General features: G+C 35.9%; 1 protein-coding gene across 1 annotated transcript in view; it reads right to left on the minus strand.

The window, feature by feature from the left end:
* The window catches only part of MAGI3 (membrane associated guanylate kinase, WW and PDZ domain containing 3), a 290,328-nt gene that overhangs the window by 76,801 nt on the left and 199,649 nt on the right, over positions 1-13,878 (minus strand). The window contains exons 4-6 of the mRNA XM_026456708.2: positions 12,702-12,911; positions 7,325-7,499; positions 3,476-3,555 (exon numbers count right to left, since the gene is read on the minus strand). Coding sequence (XP_026312493.1) covers positions 3,476-3,555; positions 7,325-7,499; positions 12,702-12,911 — 465 coding nt within the window. The remainder of the gene's footprint in view (positions 1-3,475; positions 3,556-7,324; positions 7,500-12,701; positions 12,912-13,878) is intronic.

Here is a 13,878-nt window from a genome sequence, read left to right on the forward strand (position 1 = left end):
CTGCATGAATATACCACAAATGGTTTATCCATTCTCTTCTTGATAGATATTTGGGATGTTTCCAGGTTTGAGCTATTAAGAGAAAGGCTGTCATAATCATTCTAGTTAAGTCTTTTGGGGAACATATGTTTTCATTTCTCTTTAGATATTACTTCATAGGAAACTGTCAAAAGTTCTAAAAAACGTTCAGGTAATTTTGTGTCCCCACTCACAATAAATGAAAACGCTAGTTGCTCTAAAATCTCATTAATCTTCAGTATTGTCAGTATATTTTATTTTACTATATATAAAAATATTACATATATCATATAATATATATATGTATATTTATATTGGGGTATAAGTGGTTTTTAGTTACATGGATGAATTGTATAGTGGTGAAGTCTGAGATTTTAGTGCACTCATCACCCATACTTGGTACATACTTGTTTACCCATAGCTTAGCTCCCACTTATAAGTGAGTACATATAGTATTTGGTTTTCCATTACTGAGTCACTTAGAATAATGGCCTCCAGCTCCATCCAAGTTGCTGCAAAAGACATTATTTCATTCTTTTTCATGGCTGAGTAGTATTTCATGGTATATATATGTACCACATTATCTTTTCTTCTTTTTATTTTTTTTTGAGATGGAGTCTCGCTCTGTCACCAGGCTGGAGTGCAGTGATATGATCTCGGCTCACCGCAACCTCCACCTCTCGAGTTCAAGTGATTCTCCTGCCCCAGCCTCCTGAGTAGCTGGGATTACAGGCGTGCACCACCATGCCCAGCAAATTTTTGTATTTTTAGTAGAGATGGGGTTTCACCATGTTGGCCAGGATAGTCTTGATCTCTTGGCCTTGTGATCTGCCCACCTCAGCCTCCCAAAGTATTGGGATTCCAAGTGTGAGCCACCACACCTGGCAATACCACATTTTATTTATCCACTCATCATTTGATGGGTACTTAGGTTGGTTCCTAAGTTGGTTCCATATGTTTGCAATTATGAATTATGCTATGATAGACATACATAAGCCGGTGAGTTTTTGATATAATGACTTCTTTTTCTTTGGATAGGTACCCTCGAGTGGGATTCCTGGATCAAATGGTAGATCTAATTTTAGTTCTTTAAGAATGCTCCATACTGTTTTCCATAGAGGCTGTACTAATTTACATTCCAACCAGCAGTGTATAAGTGTTCTCTTTTCACCACACCCATGCCAACATCTATTGCTTTTTGACTTTTTAATGATAGCCACTCTGGCTGGAATAAGGTGGTATCTCATTGTGGTTTTAATTTACATTTCCCTGATGATTAGTTATGCTGAGCATTTTTTTTTCATATGTTTGTTGGCCATTTGTATATCTTCTTTTGAGATATGTCAATTCATGTAATTTGTCTACTTTTTACTTTTTGGTGGCATTATTTGGTGGGTTTTATTTATTAATTTTTCTGATTTGTTTGAGTTTCTTGTAGATTCTGGATATTGGTCCTTTGTTGGATGCATAATTTGCAAATATTTTCTCCCATTCTGAAGGTTGTCAGTTTCCTCTTATGATTATTTCTTTTGCTGCGTAGAAGCTTTTTTGTTTATAAAAGGCCCCATTTATTTTTGTTTTTGTTGCACTTGCTTCTGGGGTCTTTCTTTCCATGTTCATCAGGGATACTGGTCTGTAGTTTTATTTTTTTGTTATGTCCTTTCCTGGTTTTGGTATCATGGTGATACTGGCTTCATAGAAAGAGTTAGACAGCATTCCCTCTTTCTCAATCTTTTGGAATAGTTTCAGTAGGATTGATACCAATTATTCTTTGACTGTCTGGTAGAATTTGGCTGTAAATCCATTTGGCCTTGGGCTTTTTGTTGTTGTTGGCAATTTTAAAATTACTGATTCAATCTCACTGCTAGTTATTGGTTCAGGATTTCTATTTATTCCTGATTTAAGCTAGGAGGGTTGTACGTTTCCATGAATTTATCTAGTCCTCTAGATTTTCTACTTTGTGTGCATAGAGGTATTCATAGCAGTATTTTGAGACAGGGTCTTACTCTGTCACCCAGGCTGGAGTGCAGTGGCATGATCACGGCTTACAGCAGCCTCAACCTCCTGGGCTCAAGCGATCTTCTCACCTCAGCCTCCCGAGCAGCTGGGACTACAGGTGCATGTTACGACACCCGTTGAGTTTTTGTATTTTTAGTAGAGACAGGTTTCGCCCTATTGCCCAGGCTAGTCTTGAACTCCTGGGCTCAAGTGATCCATCCACCTTGCCTGTGATTACAGGCATGAGCCACCATGCCCAGCCTCTTGTCAATTATTTTAAGTCTTCCTTAATGTCTTTCAATTATGTTTTGTAGTTTTTAGTGTTGAGAACTTGCACACTGTTCAGAAGATATGTTCCAAGCTATCTAACTTTTTTGATGCCATTGTAGAGAGAATTTTAAACAATTCCATTTTCCGATTGCTTCTTCCTAGAATACTCTTAATAACCCTTATAATCATGCTGAACAATATATGTGGAAATTCTGTTTAATTTCTTTTTATAGATTGGACTTCAATACAAGGAGGACTACTGTGAGCCTCATTTTATGCCACTTATTTTTAAAAACCAATTAATACATAGTTTCTGATTAGTAATACAAAACAAATGCAAATTTTATTCATTTTTGACATCGCAAACAATTTTGGATGGAATAAATTCTATACTTATTTACAGAACTCTACTCTTTTTAAAACTTTGTTTATTCATGAGTTTTTAGAGACAGGGTCTCTCTGTCGCCCAGGCTGGAGTGCAGCGGCATGATCACAGCTCACTGTGATCTCAAACTCTTGGGCTCAAGAAATCTTCCCATTTCAGCTCCCCATATAGCTAGGACTACAGGTATGTGCCACCACACCCAGCTCAAAACTATACTGTTAAATGTAATCTATAATATATAAGACAGATAAGTGCTATTATCTGATGATTCTTAGAGAAATAATTTTTCCTTTAAGCAGTAAAAAGTAAGTGTGTATATGTGTGGGGCCTATATTAAAGACTTTCATTGAATTTCTACTGCTGCTGTAAATGGCTAAGGAATAGCTATAGATACTTGCATATCTACTGTAATGTATACTAAATTAAGTTTACTTTAAAAACTTCAAAAGACATGATAAAACTAGCTTATGGTTGAGGATGTGCCTAATTTTTAAATATTTATTTAGAATTTTAAAAGTCTGTCTTCAGGACAGATGTCAACGAAAGGGCAAATGTATTTTATTGTTGTTGTTGTCGTTGTTTTTATAGAGAGTTAGGTAATCCTGAAAAAGAAATGAAATCTCTCATAAAGTTAGATGTAATGACATAATTACCACAGTCAGTTGATTATGATATCCACCCACTGCTTTTTTGCTTGTGTACATTATGGTTTGTTTAGGGTTTTGGAAAACCCATTACTGGAGCAAAAAGAGCAAGAAAGGATTAAGAGAATAAGTATGATAGAATAAGTTTCTGAATCTCTACCTCCATCTTCACAGTCTTCAGGGGCTTTGGCTTTCTTACAAAGACGAGGATCCAACCAGGTGGTTGTCTTGGTATTGTGGCTGTAGAATAAAAATTTTAATTAGAAACAGTAAAATAAAGGAGGAGAAAATTATTTCAAAAGTAAAGATTAAAAGTGACTAAAAGGTATATGATGGTTGAACATTAATCTCCTAGAGCACCATTTGTATTCCTCAGATTCATTCATTAACCCTATTGTTCTCAGTCTACTTCAAAATTTCCATAAAGGAATGGTAATGCTAAGGCACTAACTTGAGAATCAAGACTTTAGAGAAGGCCTAAAATGCCAAGTATGGAATAACAGACACTATTTAAGCAGTTAAAAATGTTTCAAAAGGTGGGCACACAGCCACATACAGTGCATTATCTAGCCAGCAATACTACACTGAAAACCTTGTTTGCTCACTGGCTAAACTCCTTCCTCCTTCCCTTCAAAAAGTACTATATTTCTTGCATGCCTGTGCTATGTAGGTACTGTGCTGGGAGTTGGAATATAAAGATAAATAAACAATCAGATAGAGCCCCAGCCATCAGGGACTCTTTAAAATAAAAGAGAATAAAATAAAGAGTTTTAAAGTGGCTGTTTCTGCCACATGCAAGTAAAAGCAACAGGTATAAATTCTGCTCTACAAAACTAAGTTTTCATCAGCACGATCCACACAGGGAAAAAAGGGAAGAACAAAAATATCCTGCTCCTGGCTTCATGTTATGATATAGGCCAAAGATGACTTTAGAGAGCAGTATCTGTTTAATTTCATTATATGTCATAGTCAGTTAGTTTCAGGCCAGGTTACCATGCAGCAGATACTAATGCCCAAACAAAACTATCTCATTGCTTAGTGGACAAACAGTGTTAGTTTAAATATCTGAAATAAAAGGATATTAAAGAAAGAACAAGTCTCATGGAAGAAAATACAAAGGAAGGGAATAAAATATAAATTAAAGTTATTATTATTATTATTTTGAGATAGAGTCTTGCTCTGTTGCACAGGCTGGAGTGCAGTGGCATGATCACAGCTCACTGCAGCCTTGACTTCCCGGGCTCAAGTGATCCTCCTGCTTCAGCCTCCCAAGTAGCTGTGACTACAGGGGTGCGCCACCATGCCCAACAACTGAAAAAATTTTTTTTGTAGAGAGGCCTTGCTATGTTGCCATGCTGGTCTTGAACTCCTGGGCTCAAGTGATTCTCTTGCCTAAAGTTATTATTGGAATACCATGTCATACTTAACTGAAGTAATTAACTGTTATTAATTAGTAACAATGAATGTAAACAAGTTATTTTTCCTGAGTGTGTTTAACATGAGGTAAACTCACTAATCTGTACCTTGACCACTCTTAGAAAACAAAGCCAATAAGGTCTCAGGGAATTAATCATATCTTCTATACCTTTTCTAACTGCTAAGCTACTTACAGAGCTATGCAGCCATTGCCAGGTATAATATTAGCTGGTAGAATGTAATAGAAACACTTTTTTTTATTTTTATTTTTATTTTTTTTGAGATGGAGTCTCGCTCTGTCACCCAGGCTGAAGTGCAGTGGCCCGATCTCGGCTCACTGCAAGCTCCGCCTCTCACGTTCACATCATTCTCCTGCCTCAGCCTCCCCAGTAGCTGGGACTACAGGTGCCCACCACCACGCCCGACTAATTTTCTGTATTTTTAGTAGAGACGAGGTTTCGTTGTGTTAGGCAGGATGGTCTCGATCTCCTGACCTCATGCTCCGCCCTCCTTGGCCTCCCAAAGTGCTGGGATTACAGGCATGAGCCACTGCACCTGGTCAGAATACTTTTTAACTATGCCGAATAATAGCTAATTTCTGTAAAAAAAAGTGAGATTGTTTCTAGAAAGTCTATATTACTCATGCTATTACAGAAATAATCTCCCCAAACTTAAAAGTTTTTTGCTGAGAAAAAATTTAAAAAATGAAAGGGATGAGAACTCAGGGGCCTAGGAGCCACACAGATTGTCAGGAAACAACAATAACAATAACAACAACATGAAAATACCTTGCTAAATCAAACTAAAAACTGCTACTTGAGAAAAGCTTAACTTAGGTTCCCATGATCCAAAATTTTATTGCTAAATTAGCAGATGTAGGCAATTTGCTAAAATTTTACCCAACATTTTCCAATGAAAAGAAATATCCATAGGGGCTATTTTATATGAACATTATTTTCCTACAGTTGCATTTTTCAACAGCAGCAGTAATACAGATCAACCATATTGGTTATACCAAACAAAACAGCTTTATCTAGCAGCAAATATTTAACTATATTCTACACATTAACCCTTTATTATATAAGGTTTATAAATATTTTCTCCTATTCTATATATTGCTTTTTCAATCTGTTGTTTGTTTTGCTATGCAGAAATTTTAAAGTTTGATGTAGTCCATTTTTGTCTACTTTTGCTTTTGTTTCCTGTGCTTTTGGTGTTACATCTAAGAAGTCCTTGGCAAATCCAATGTCGTAAAGCTTTTTCCCTGTGTTTTCTTCCTTTTTATAGTTTCAGGTCTTATGTTTAGATCTTTAATCCATTTAAATATATTTAGCTATAAAAAGATTTCTTTTTATATATTCTTCTCCCCTTTACTAACTTAGCCCTGTTTGCAAGGTGAAGTACTATCAGATTAAATGTCTCATAATCTGTTTTCAAAGATATTTTAGCTACTTCTAATGACTCTACACCTTATTTTGGGGTTTAGCTCTAAAGTCAGCATGAAAGTCAAAAGTTTAAATTTCCCTTAACAAACCCCTTAAAGTTGTCAGTAAAGAAGAATATACCACCTGGTTGTACTTGTTTTACATAATTGTGGTCATGAATGTTTATATAAATGCATAACCTCATCAGTAATGTGCAATCTATAGTAAAAAGAACGCTACACATCCAAAAATCTATGTCTTTTAAAAACTAGAATCCTATTTGGTATAGCAAGACGCTCACTCTTTTGGAAGGGGACGGAATTGCAAGTATCTAAGGAAACAGATTCAAGATCCCCACTACAAATTCATTTCCGAGTATATGTTCTTTGAGTGTAGTACCCAGACCCAAATATTTTAACCGTTATTTAATTGTTATATTCTGTAACTTTACTACATTAATATTCTACCTTTGGGCGAATTACTTTAAGATGAGAATTACAGCTACATGAGAACATAAAAATTCTTCATGATAAAACTTCCAATAATTATTTGCATAATATTATTCTCTAGTACAAACAACATACAATTTTGGGTTGATCTAATACATGTGGTAATCAGTATTCTCTATGAATACTGTATTAATAGTGCTTTCTCATAAAAGTAGTGTTTTTTGTGAACTTAAGTTTGTACCAATTACTCTGACATCAAGTGATATTTTCTTCCTACATCATTCAACTATACTGCCCGAACACATCAAACTCAAAGACTGAAAATATTTAATTCAGATAATAATATATTCCTACTCATGATGACAATTCTTGAAATCCTCATTAAGCTGGACAATCTACCTAAAAGTTTTTTAATAAGCAAAGCAAAATACCCTTTATTCTTTACATTTTTCACCGTTCGTGATGAACTGTTTTTAATCCTCCTGCTCTTATAAAACCAGATGTCAAATATACTATTCCTTTATCCAAGTCAAATAAAAATGAAGTATCAGATTAAATCAGATTAAAAATCAACTGTCAGTTTTATGAAAACTATTTTTAAAGAAAGAAAAAGAAATGAGTCTTCTGAAAAAGGTTTGTGTCCAAAATGGGGTTTAAAAAAATCTTAGGCAATCCTCAAGGTGTTAGGGCACATTAGAAGAGATAGAGACATTTGCTTACTCAATGAAGTAGATCATCCCTGTGTCAGTGTAGGCCATTTCCCAGTTTTTGGGCAGTGGTTCCAGAGTCTCATCTCTCATCATATAACTTCTAAAGTCCATGGAGCTATTTGTTTGGTTGTAACTTGGAACAGTCTTCATCCAGTCAGATGACTCAGAATGCCTCTCTCTGTTTTCTGCCATTGTTCAAAACAGAACAGTGTGAAAAGTAGGTAAAGTTACATTTTTCTTCAAACAGCACCTTTCATTTCTAAAAAAAATTCCAAATACATAAATATTGCAAATTTCTTATCTATTATGTCCACATTCTGCTATAAATTTTTAAATAACCAACATATTCAACTCTTTTCCCCTACTCATTGACAACTAACTCTGTATAGCACCTCTGATGCTAGTCCGGGAAAGAAGCAAAAAACAACACTAGAATTAATTCAGTATAAATCCTAATAAGCCACAGCAGCTACAGCAGCACTAATGTAGTCCTTTTATGTGTCAGGCTCTATTTTAAGTGCTTTCTATAAGTTAACTCATAATCATCACAGCAACCCTGTGAGTATCCATTATTAATCTCCCTGTTTTACAGACTCAGAAAACTAAGGCACAGAAAGGTTAACTTAGTCATAATTACACTGCCAATAAACAGCAAAGCCATGAGTTGAATCTAAGTGGTCCACGCTCTTACCTGCTATACTAAGCTACTTTGTACACATTTAACACTGGCCTTTAAATAATAGTAATTTTTAAAAATTACACTCAATAGAGTTCCTGTTGTTAAATATAATTCCGGTTAGTAATATTAAAATCCTTTTAGAGTCCCAAGGCCCATAATGTAGGTAAGAATACTAAAATATGGGTACTGTCTAGGGAGTTCACAATTCGTATACTTAAAACTTGTTTCTAAAACTTAAATGATGATATGTAATATCACTATGACAACTTCAAATTACAGGCAATGGCCAGATTCAGAGAATCTGAGAGAGATCTTATATATCCTGAGATATCTTCTCTATAGTATTTCAACTCCAACCATCCTTTATCTAACTATGCCCTACTACTTACTACCTTTCACTATTCTTTATCCTCTATCCATTTCCCCATTGCCCTGCTAACCCAACTTAAATTCCATGATGAACCACTATAATTATTCCCTTGTAAATATTCCTGATTCCTTTGCCCTAACCTTACTTCATAATACTGCCTGGCTAAATCAGAACTCTGCTTAAATCCTACTCTCCACCTACTCCATGTCAGCATATGCAGCTGAATACAGGCAATGTTGACAAGTTTACTTTAAATTAATGATCACTAACTTTAAGTGGGCATTTAATGATCATGGTGATCATAGCATATTTCTTTAGTTGATTCACTCTGACACTCTCCAAGATAATTATTTCATACCTTCTTTCTCCTTAAACCATCCACTACTTTTCCTTATCCCTCATCTCATTTGATGACCTTGTGTCTTATTTCATTAAGAAAATAGAAGCAAGCAGAAGAAAACTTCCACAAACTCCCACCATCACATCTACACAGCAACTGTGCCCATTGACTCCACCATCTGTTACTATGGAAGAACTGCCTGTACTCCTAGCTATGGCTAACCCTCCAATTATAAATTATATCCCATCCTCTCTTGCCTACAGCAATTCTTTCACTCTCCTTCCTGCATCACCAATCTTCTTTATCTATTAGATCATATCCATCCACATAAAAACATGTTCCCAGTTCAGTAAAAAGAAAATAATTCTCTGGCCGGGTACAGTGGCTCACACCTGTAATCCCAGCACTTTGGGAGGCTGAGGTGGGAAGATCACGAGGTCAGGAGATCGAGACCATCCTGGCTAACATGGTGAAACCCCATCTCTACTAAAAATACAAAAAAAAATTAGCTGGGCGTGGTGGCGGGTGTCTGTAGTCCCAGCTACTCGGGAGACTGAGGCAGGAGAATGGCGTGAACCTGGGAGGCGAAGCTTGCAGTGAGCCAAGATCGCACCACTGCACTCCCGCCTGGGCGACAGAGCGAGACTCCTTCTCCAAAAAAAAAAAAAAAAATTGTCTTTACTCCTTGGCAGCCAACCTATTTCTCTCCTCTTTACACCAAACCACCTTGAAATAGTTTATATTTGCTAACTCCTCTTCCACTCTTCCAGTTCCTCTGGACCTCACTCCAACAAGGCTTTTAAATTCCTATCATTAAACTATTCTTATCTAGGTCATCAATAACCTCTACATTGCTATATCCAATGATCATTCCTCAGTTCCATCCTACTTGAGTTACCAGCAGCATCTGATCACTTTCTTCCTTGCACATTCAGTAACCTCCTAACTGGTAACCCTATTTTGCCCATGTCCTCCATTTGCCTATTCGCAAAACAGTAGTCAGGATAAGCCTGTTAAAAACTGTTTGTACCATGTTACTCTTTGAATCAAAACCCCATAATGGTTTCTCATTTCAGAATAAAAACCAAAATTCTTCCAATGACCTACAAGATCCTGTATGATATGCATTCCTCCCTCCTCATACCCATCATTATCTAAATGATCTTATTGGTTACTGTTCTATTCTATTTCCTTCCATCACTCAGATCCAACCACTCCAATAGAATGCATTGTCCACATTGTATCCAACCACTCTGGTTTCCTTGCTATTGCCTGAATATTCTAGGTATGTTTCCATCTCTGGGCATTTGTACCTCCAGTTCTGTCTGTCTAGAATGCTCTTTTCTCAGATATCCTGAGTTTACTCACTTGATTCTTTCAAGTCTTTTCTTCCACACTATCTAAAATTGCAAACGTTGACCACCATATCTTACCACCTCCTGCTCTGCTTTGTTTTTCTCTGTGGCATCATCTAACACACTATGTATGTTATTCATTTAAGTTGGCAAGTTCTGTCTCTCCCACCAGAAAGTATAGTTCATGACAGGTTTTTGTCCGTTTTGTTCACTGCTTTATTTCTAGCATTTAGCACAATGGCATTTAGTATTCTAGTAAGTGCTCACTACATACTTGTTGAATAAATAAATGAATCAAACATATGATTTATTTTGTATGCAGAAAAAATGATAGAAATCAAAAGGTACCTAATGTATAAATCAATCAGGAAAGGAGTTACATTCTTGGGAACTAACCATGTTGGAGAAAAGCAAAAGCAAGTATATAATCTATAATATTTTTCTTAATAAAGTTCCAAGTGATTGAATAAAGGAGTTTGCTTAATAGCCAATGACTTGTGAAGATGTTCTTTATATAAAACCATTTCTTAGAAAAAAATTATAATTATTACAACATATGTTACTGTACAAGGCCATTTTAGCATTCTTTTGGGTTATTTCTTCAGCAAGATATAAAATAATAAACATACTGGTGTGCACAAATAAACCTCTACCTAACCTCTCCTCATTTCTACTCCCGAACAATTTTCTGATTTTTCAAGGCAGGGATTCAAAAACGATACACAGGCCAGGCATGGTGGTTCACGCCTGTAATCCCAGCACTCTGGGAGGCCAAGGCAAGCAGCTCACCAGAGGCCAGGAGTTTGAGACCAGCTTGGCCAACATGGTGAAACCCTGTCTCTACTGAAAATACAAAAATTATCTAGGCAGGGTGGCACATGCCTGTAATCCCAGCTACTTAGGAGGCTGAGACATGAGAATTGCTTGAGCCCAAGAGACAGACTGCAGTGAGCCAAGGTCGCACCACTGCACTCCTGCCTGAGCAACTGAGGGCGACTCTGTCTCAAAACAAACACACAACCAAACAAACAAAGAAACAAAGAACAACAAAAGCAATACACAAAGCACATTTCCCCAACTTTGATTAGTTAACTAACAACTACAGTTCATACTTATTCAGAAGGTGAATTCTGTTTGTAGGCAGGTGCTTTGTATTTTTTCACTTAAATGTCCTATATATTTTCTATTACAAAGAAATACGTAATTCAATGTAAGTGTCCTATGGTATCTATACATAAGAGGTAGTATACGAACTGCCTCCCACATACCCTTGGATATATTCCCTTTAAATATTAATATCAAAGAGTATATAACATCAGTTTAACAAGTGACTTACATGAAGCATAAACTATAGAGATTACAAACAAGTTTACCTCTAAAAGAACTGCGGTGATCCCTTAAACGCTTTGTATTAGGAAGTAAAAAAACAACATTTTCTTTTCCCTTAAATCAAGAACATATAAATTCCCATATTGGGAAAGATTCATGGTCTCCAATCCTACTGTTTAGCATTTTTAAATGTTAACAGACTTAATTTTGTGGGATAGCAGAGCTGGTATCAACATTAAAAGGCTCAACGGTGTGATGACTTCCCTTAGTAACTCCTAAAAATTAGATGTGAATTCACCTAAACCTTTTAAAATCTGTTTTTAGTATTTACATTTAAATACATTGGGATAATCCATTTAACATTAAACGCACTATGTGGCATAACTATGTAAAAAGTTAGGACTATAAAAACGAACTCACACTCTGGAGTGGGACATAAACAATGAATGTATTAACTCAATAAATATACGTATCAAATTTTAATAATTGATGAAGAAAAAGATAAGGGTGCTTTGGGAAAATGATAAGGACATGTGTTCTGCAAATTTGAGGATTTTAGTTCCTATTACATGCCAGGCATTGTTTTTGATGGAAGGGACAGAACAGTAAACAAAAAAAGCAAAACTTCAGCCCTATGAAGTTTACATTCTAGTGTTCTGAATGGAATTTTGGCAATGGGTACCACTGAATAAGCTCAGCTGTGATTTTATGGTTTCCTAGTTATACTCTCAGTTACAAGTCTAATAACCCTCTAAGCAATCACCACATTAATTAGGGCTACTCAAAATGAGCAGATTCTTCCCCACTGAATTTCTGCTGGTTTTACATTTAATTAAGGGACTCATATTTGAAAATGTGAGTGAATCTAAAATTTAAATTCAAAATATTATAAACCAACCTTTTAGATAATTTTTACCAGCATACTTTCAAACCCTATTTACTTTGTTTAGGCTGAAGTCTACATTCAAAACATCCATATATTGTTTACATCCTGTAAAGTAAGACATAGACCAACAAGATTCCCAAATTGCAACATCAGAGGCAAATCTCAAATATTTTAAACAGCAGGGTAATGACATATATTTTATTACTAATGATAGTTTATCATTAATTTATCCAAACTGGAACAATTCACTTTAGCTTAAAGGATGGTCTACAGAAATACACTTTGTTCCACATACAACCTTTACAAAAAAATTAAAATCCCATCACTTGCTCTTCATATGCTTTGTAGAAAATTTTAGTGGTTTTAATTCAACGTAATAGTAAAATCAATCTAGAAGATCAGTTAAAAGTTGTTCATCTATTACAAACCTGCATTTCCACTGCCATTAATAGCTTCCTTGTCCTCATCTTCTTCCTCTTCAGGAAGAGAGCTATCCATTCTTTCCATCTTGCTGACAGATGTAGTTCGTTTTCTTTGAGATTCTGCATCAAACTCATTATCAAAGAGGACTTGATCAACTGGATCTGGCTGAAAAGGGCTGGGTTCTGCTGGAGGCTTGGGAGTTCCATAGAAGTTTCCTGAAGTGAGTAAAATAGCAGCTGAAATTACTAATGTTTAAGTGAGAGTCAGAGCAATTTGACTTAGTGTATGTCTCTGCCCTGTTTTTCACAAAGGAGTTTTGAAATATCTACCAAAGGGCTGGGCACGGTGGCTCACACTTGTAATCCCAGCTCTTTGGGAGGCAGAGATAGGCGAATCATTTGAGGTCAAGAGTTTGAGATCAGCTTGGCCAACGTGGCGAAACCCAACTCTACTAAAAATACAAAAATTAGCCAGGTAAGGTGGCACATGCCTGTGAATCCCGGTTACACAGGAGACTGAGGCAGGAAAATCATTTGAATCTAGGAAGCAGAGGTTCCAGTGAGCTGAGATTGTGCCACTACACTCCAGCCTGGGTGACACAATGAGACTCTGCCTCAAAAAAATAAAAAGTAAATTAAAAAAAATTAAAATATCTACCATTGGCCAAAAGGAGTCTAAAGCACTCATCTTAGGAGAACAGAGAGCAGAAATAGGAGAAAGAACTAATTTCTCAAGTGCTCTTCACCATATATTATCTAGTATTTTCATACATTTGTTTAAGGCCAGGAAATTGACTGTACGTATGTAGATTATTCATTCCTACAAGGATTGCCTTACATGGGTTCTGAATTAGGACATAATTTGTGAATTTAAATGCATTGATGCTGTCATGTAAGATTAACTGGCATAAAAGGTGGGGGTAAATGAGGATAAAACTAACTGAAATAATTTTGTTCTAATGTGTAACATAATGAACTATTTTGATAAAATGAGGAAATAAGTGGGTAAAGATTAAGCTAAGAACTAACCAGATCAGATAAAAATGTAGGATGTTTATGTAAGGGTAATTTTTTAAAGTTTTTCTGAGCATTCTATTATTTTATCTGACAATTTATTGAACAAATAGAGACATTAGTAGGATCATTCAGTATTGGCTTACTCTCAGGAAAGCAAGAAATACTT

Source organism: Piliocolobus tephrosceles, chromosome 1 (assembly GCF_002776525.5).
Source record: "Piliocolobus tephrosceles isolate RC106 chromosome 1, ASM277652v3, whole genome shotgun sequence".
Taxonomy (NCBI): Eukaryota; Metazoa; Chordata; class Mammalia; order Primates; family Cercopithecidae; genus Piliocolobus; species Piliocolobus tephrosceles.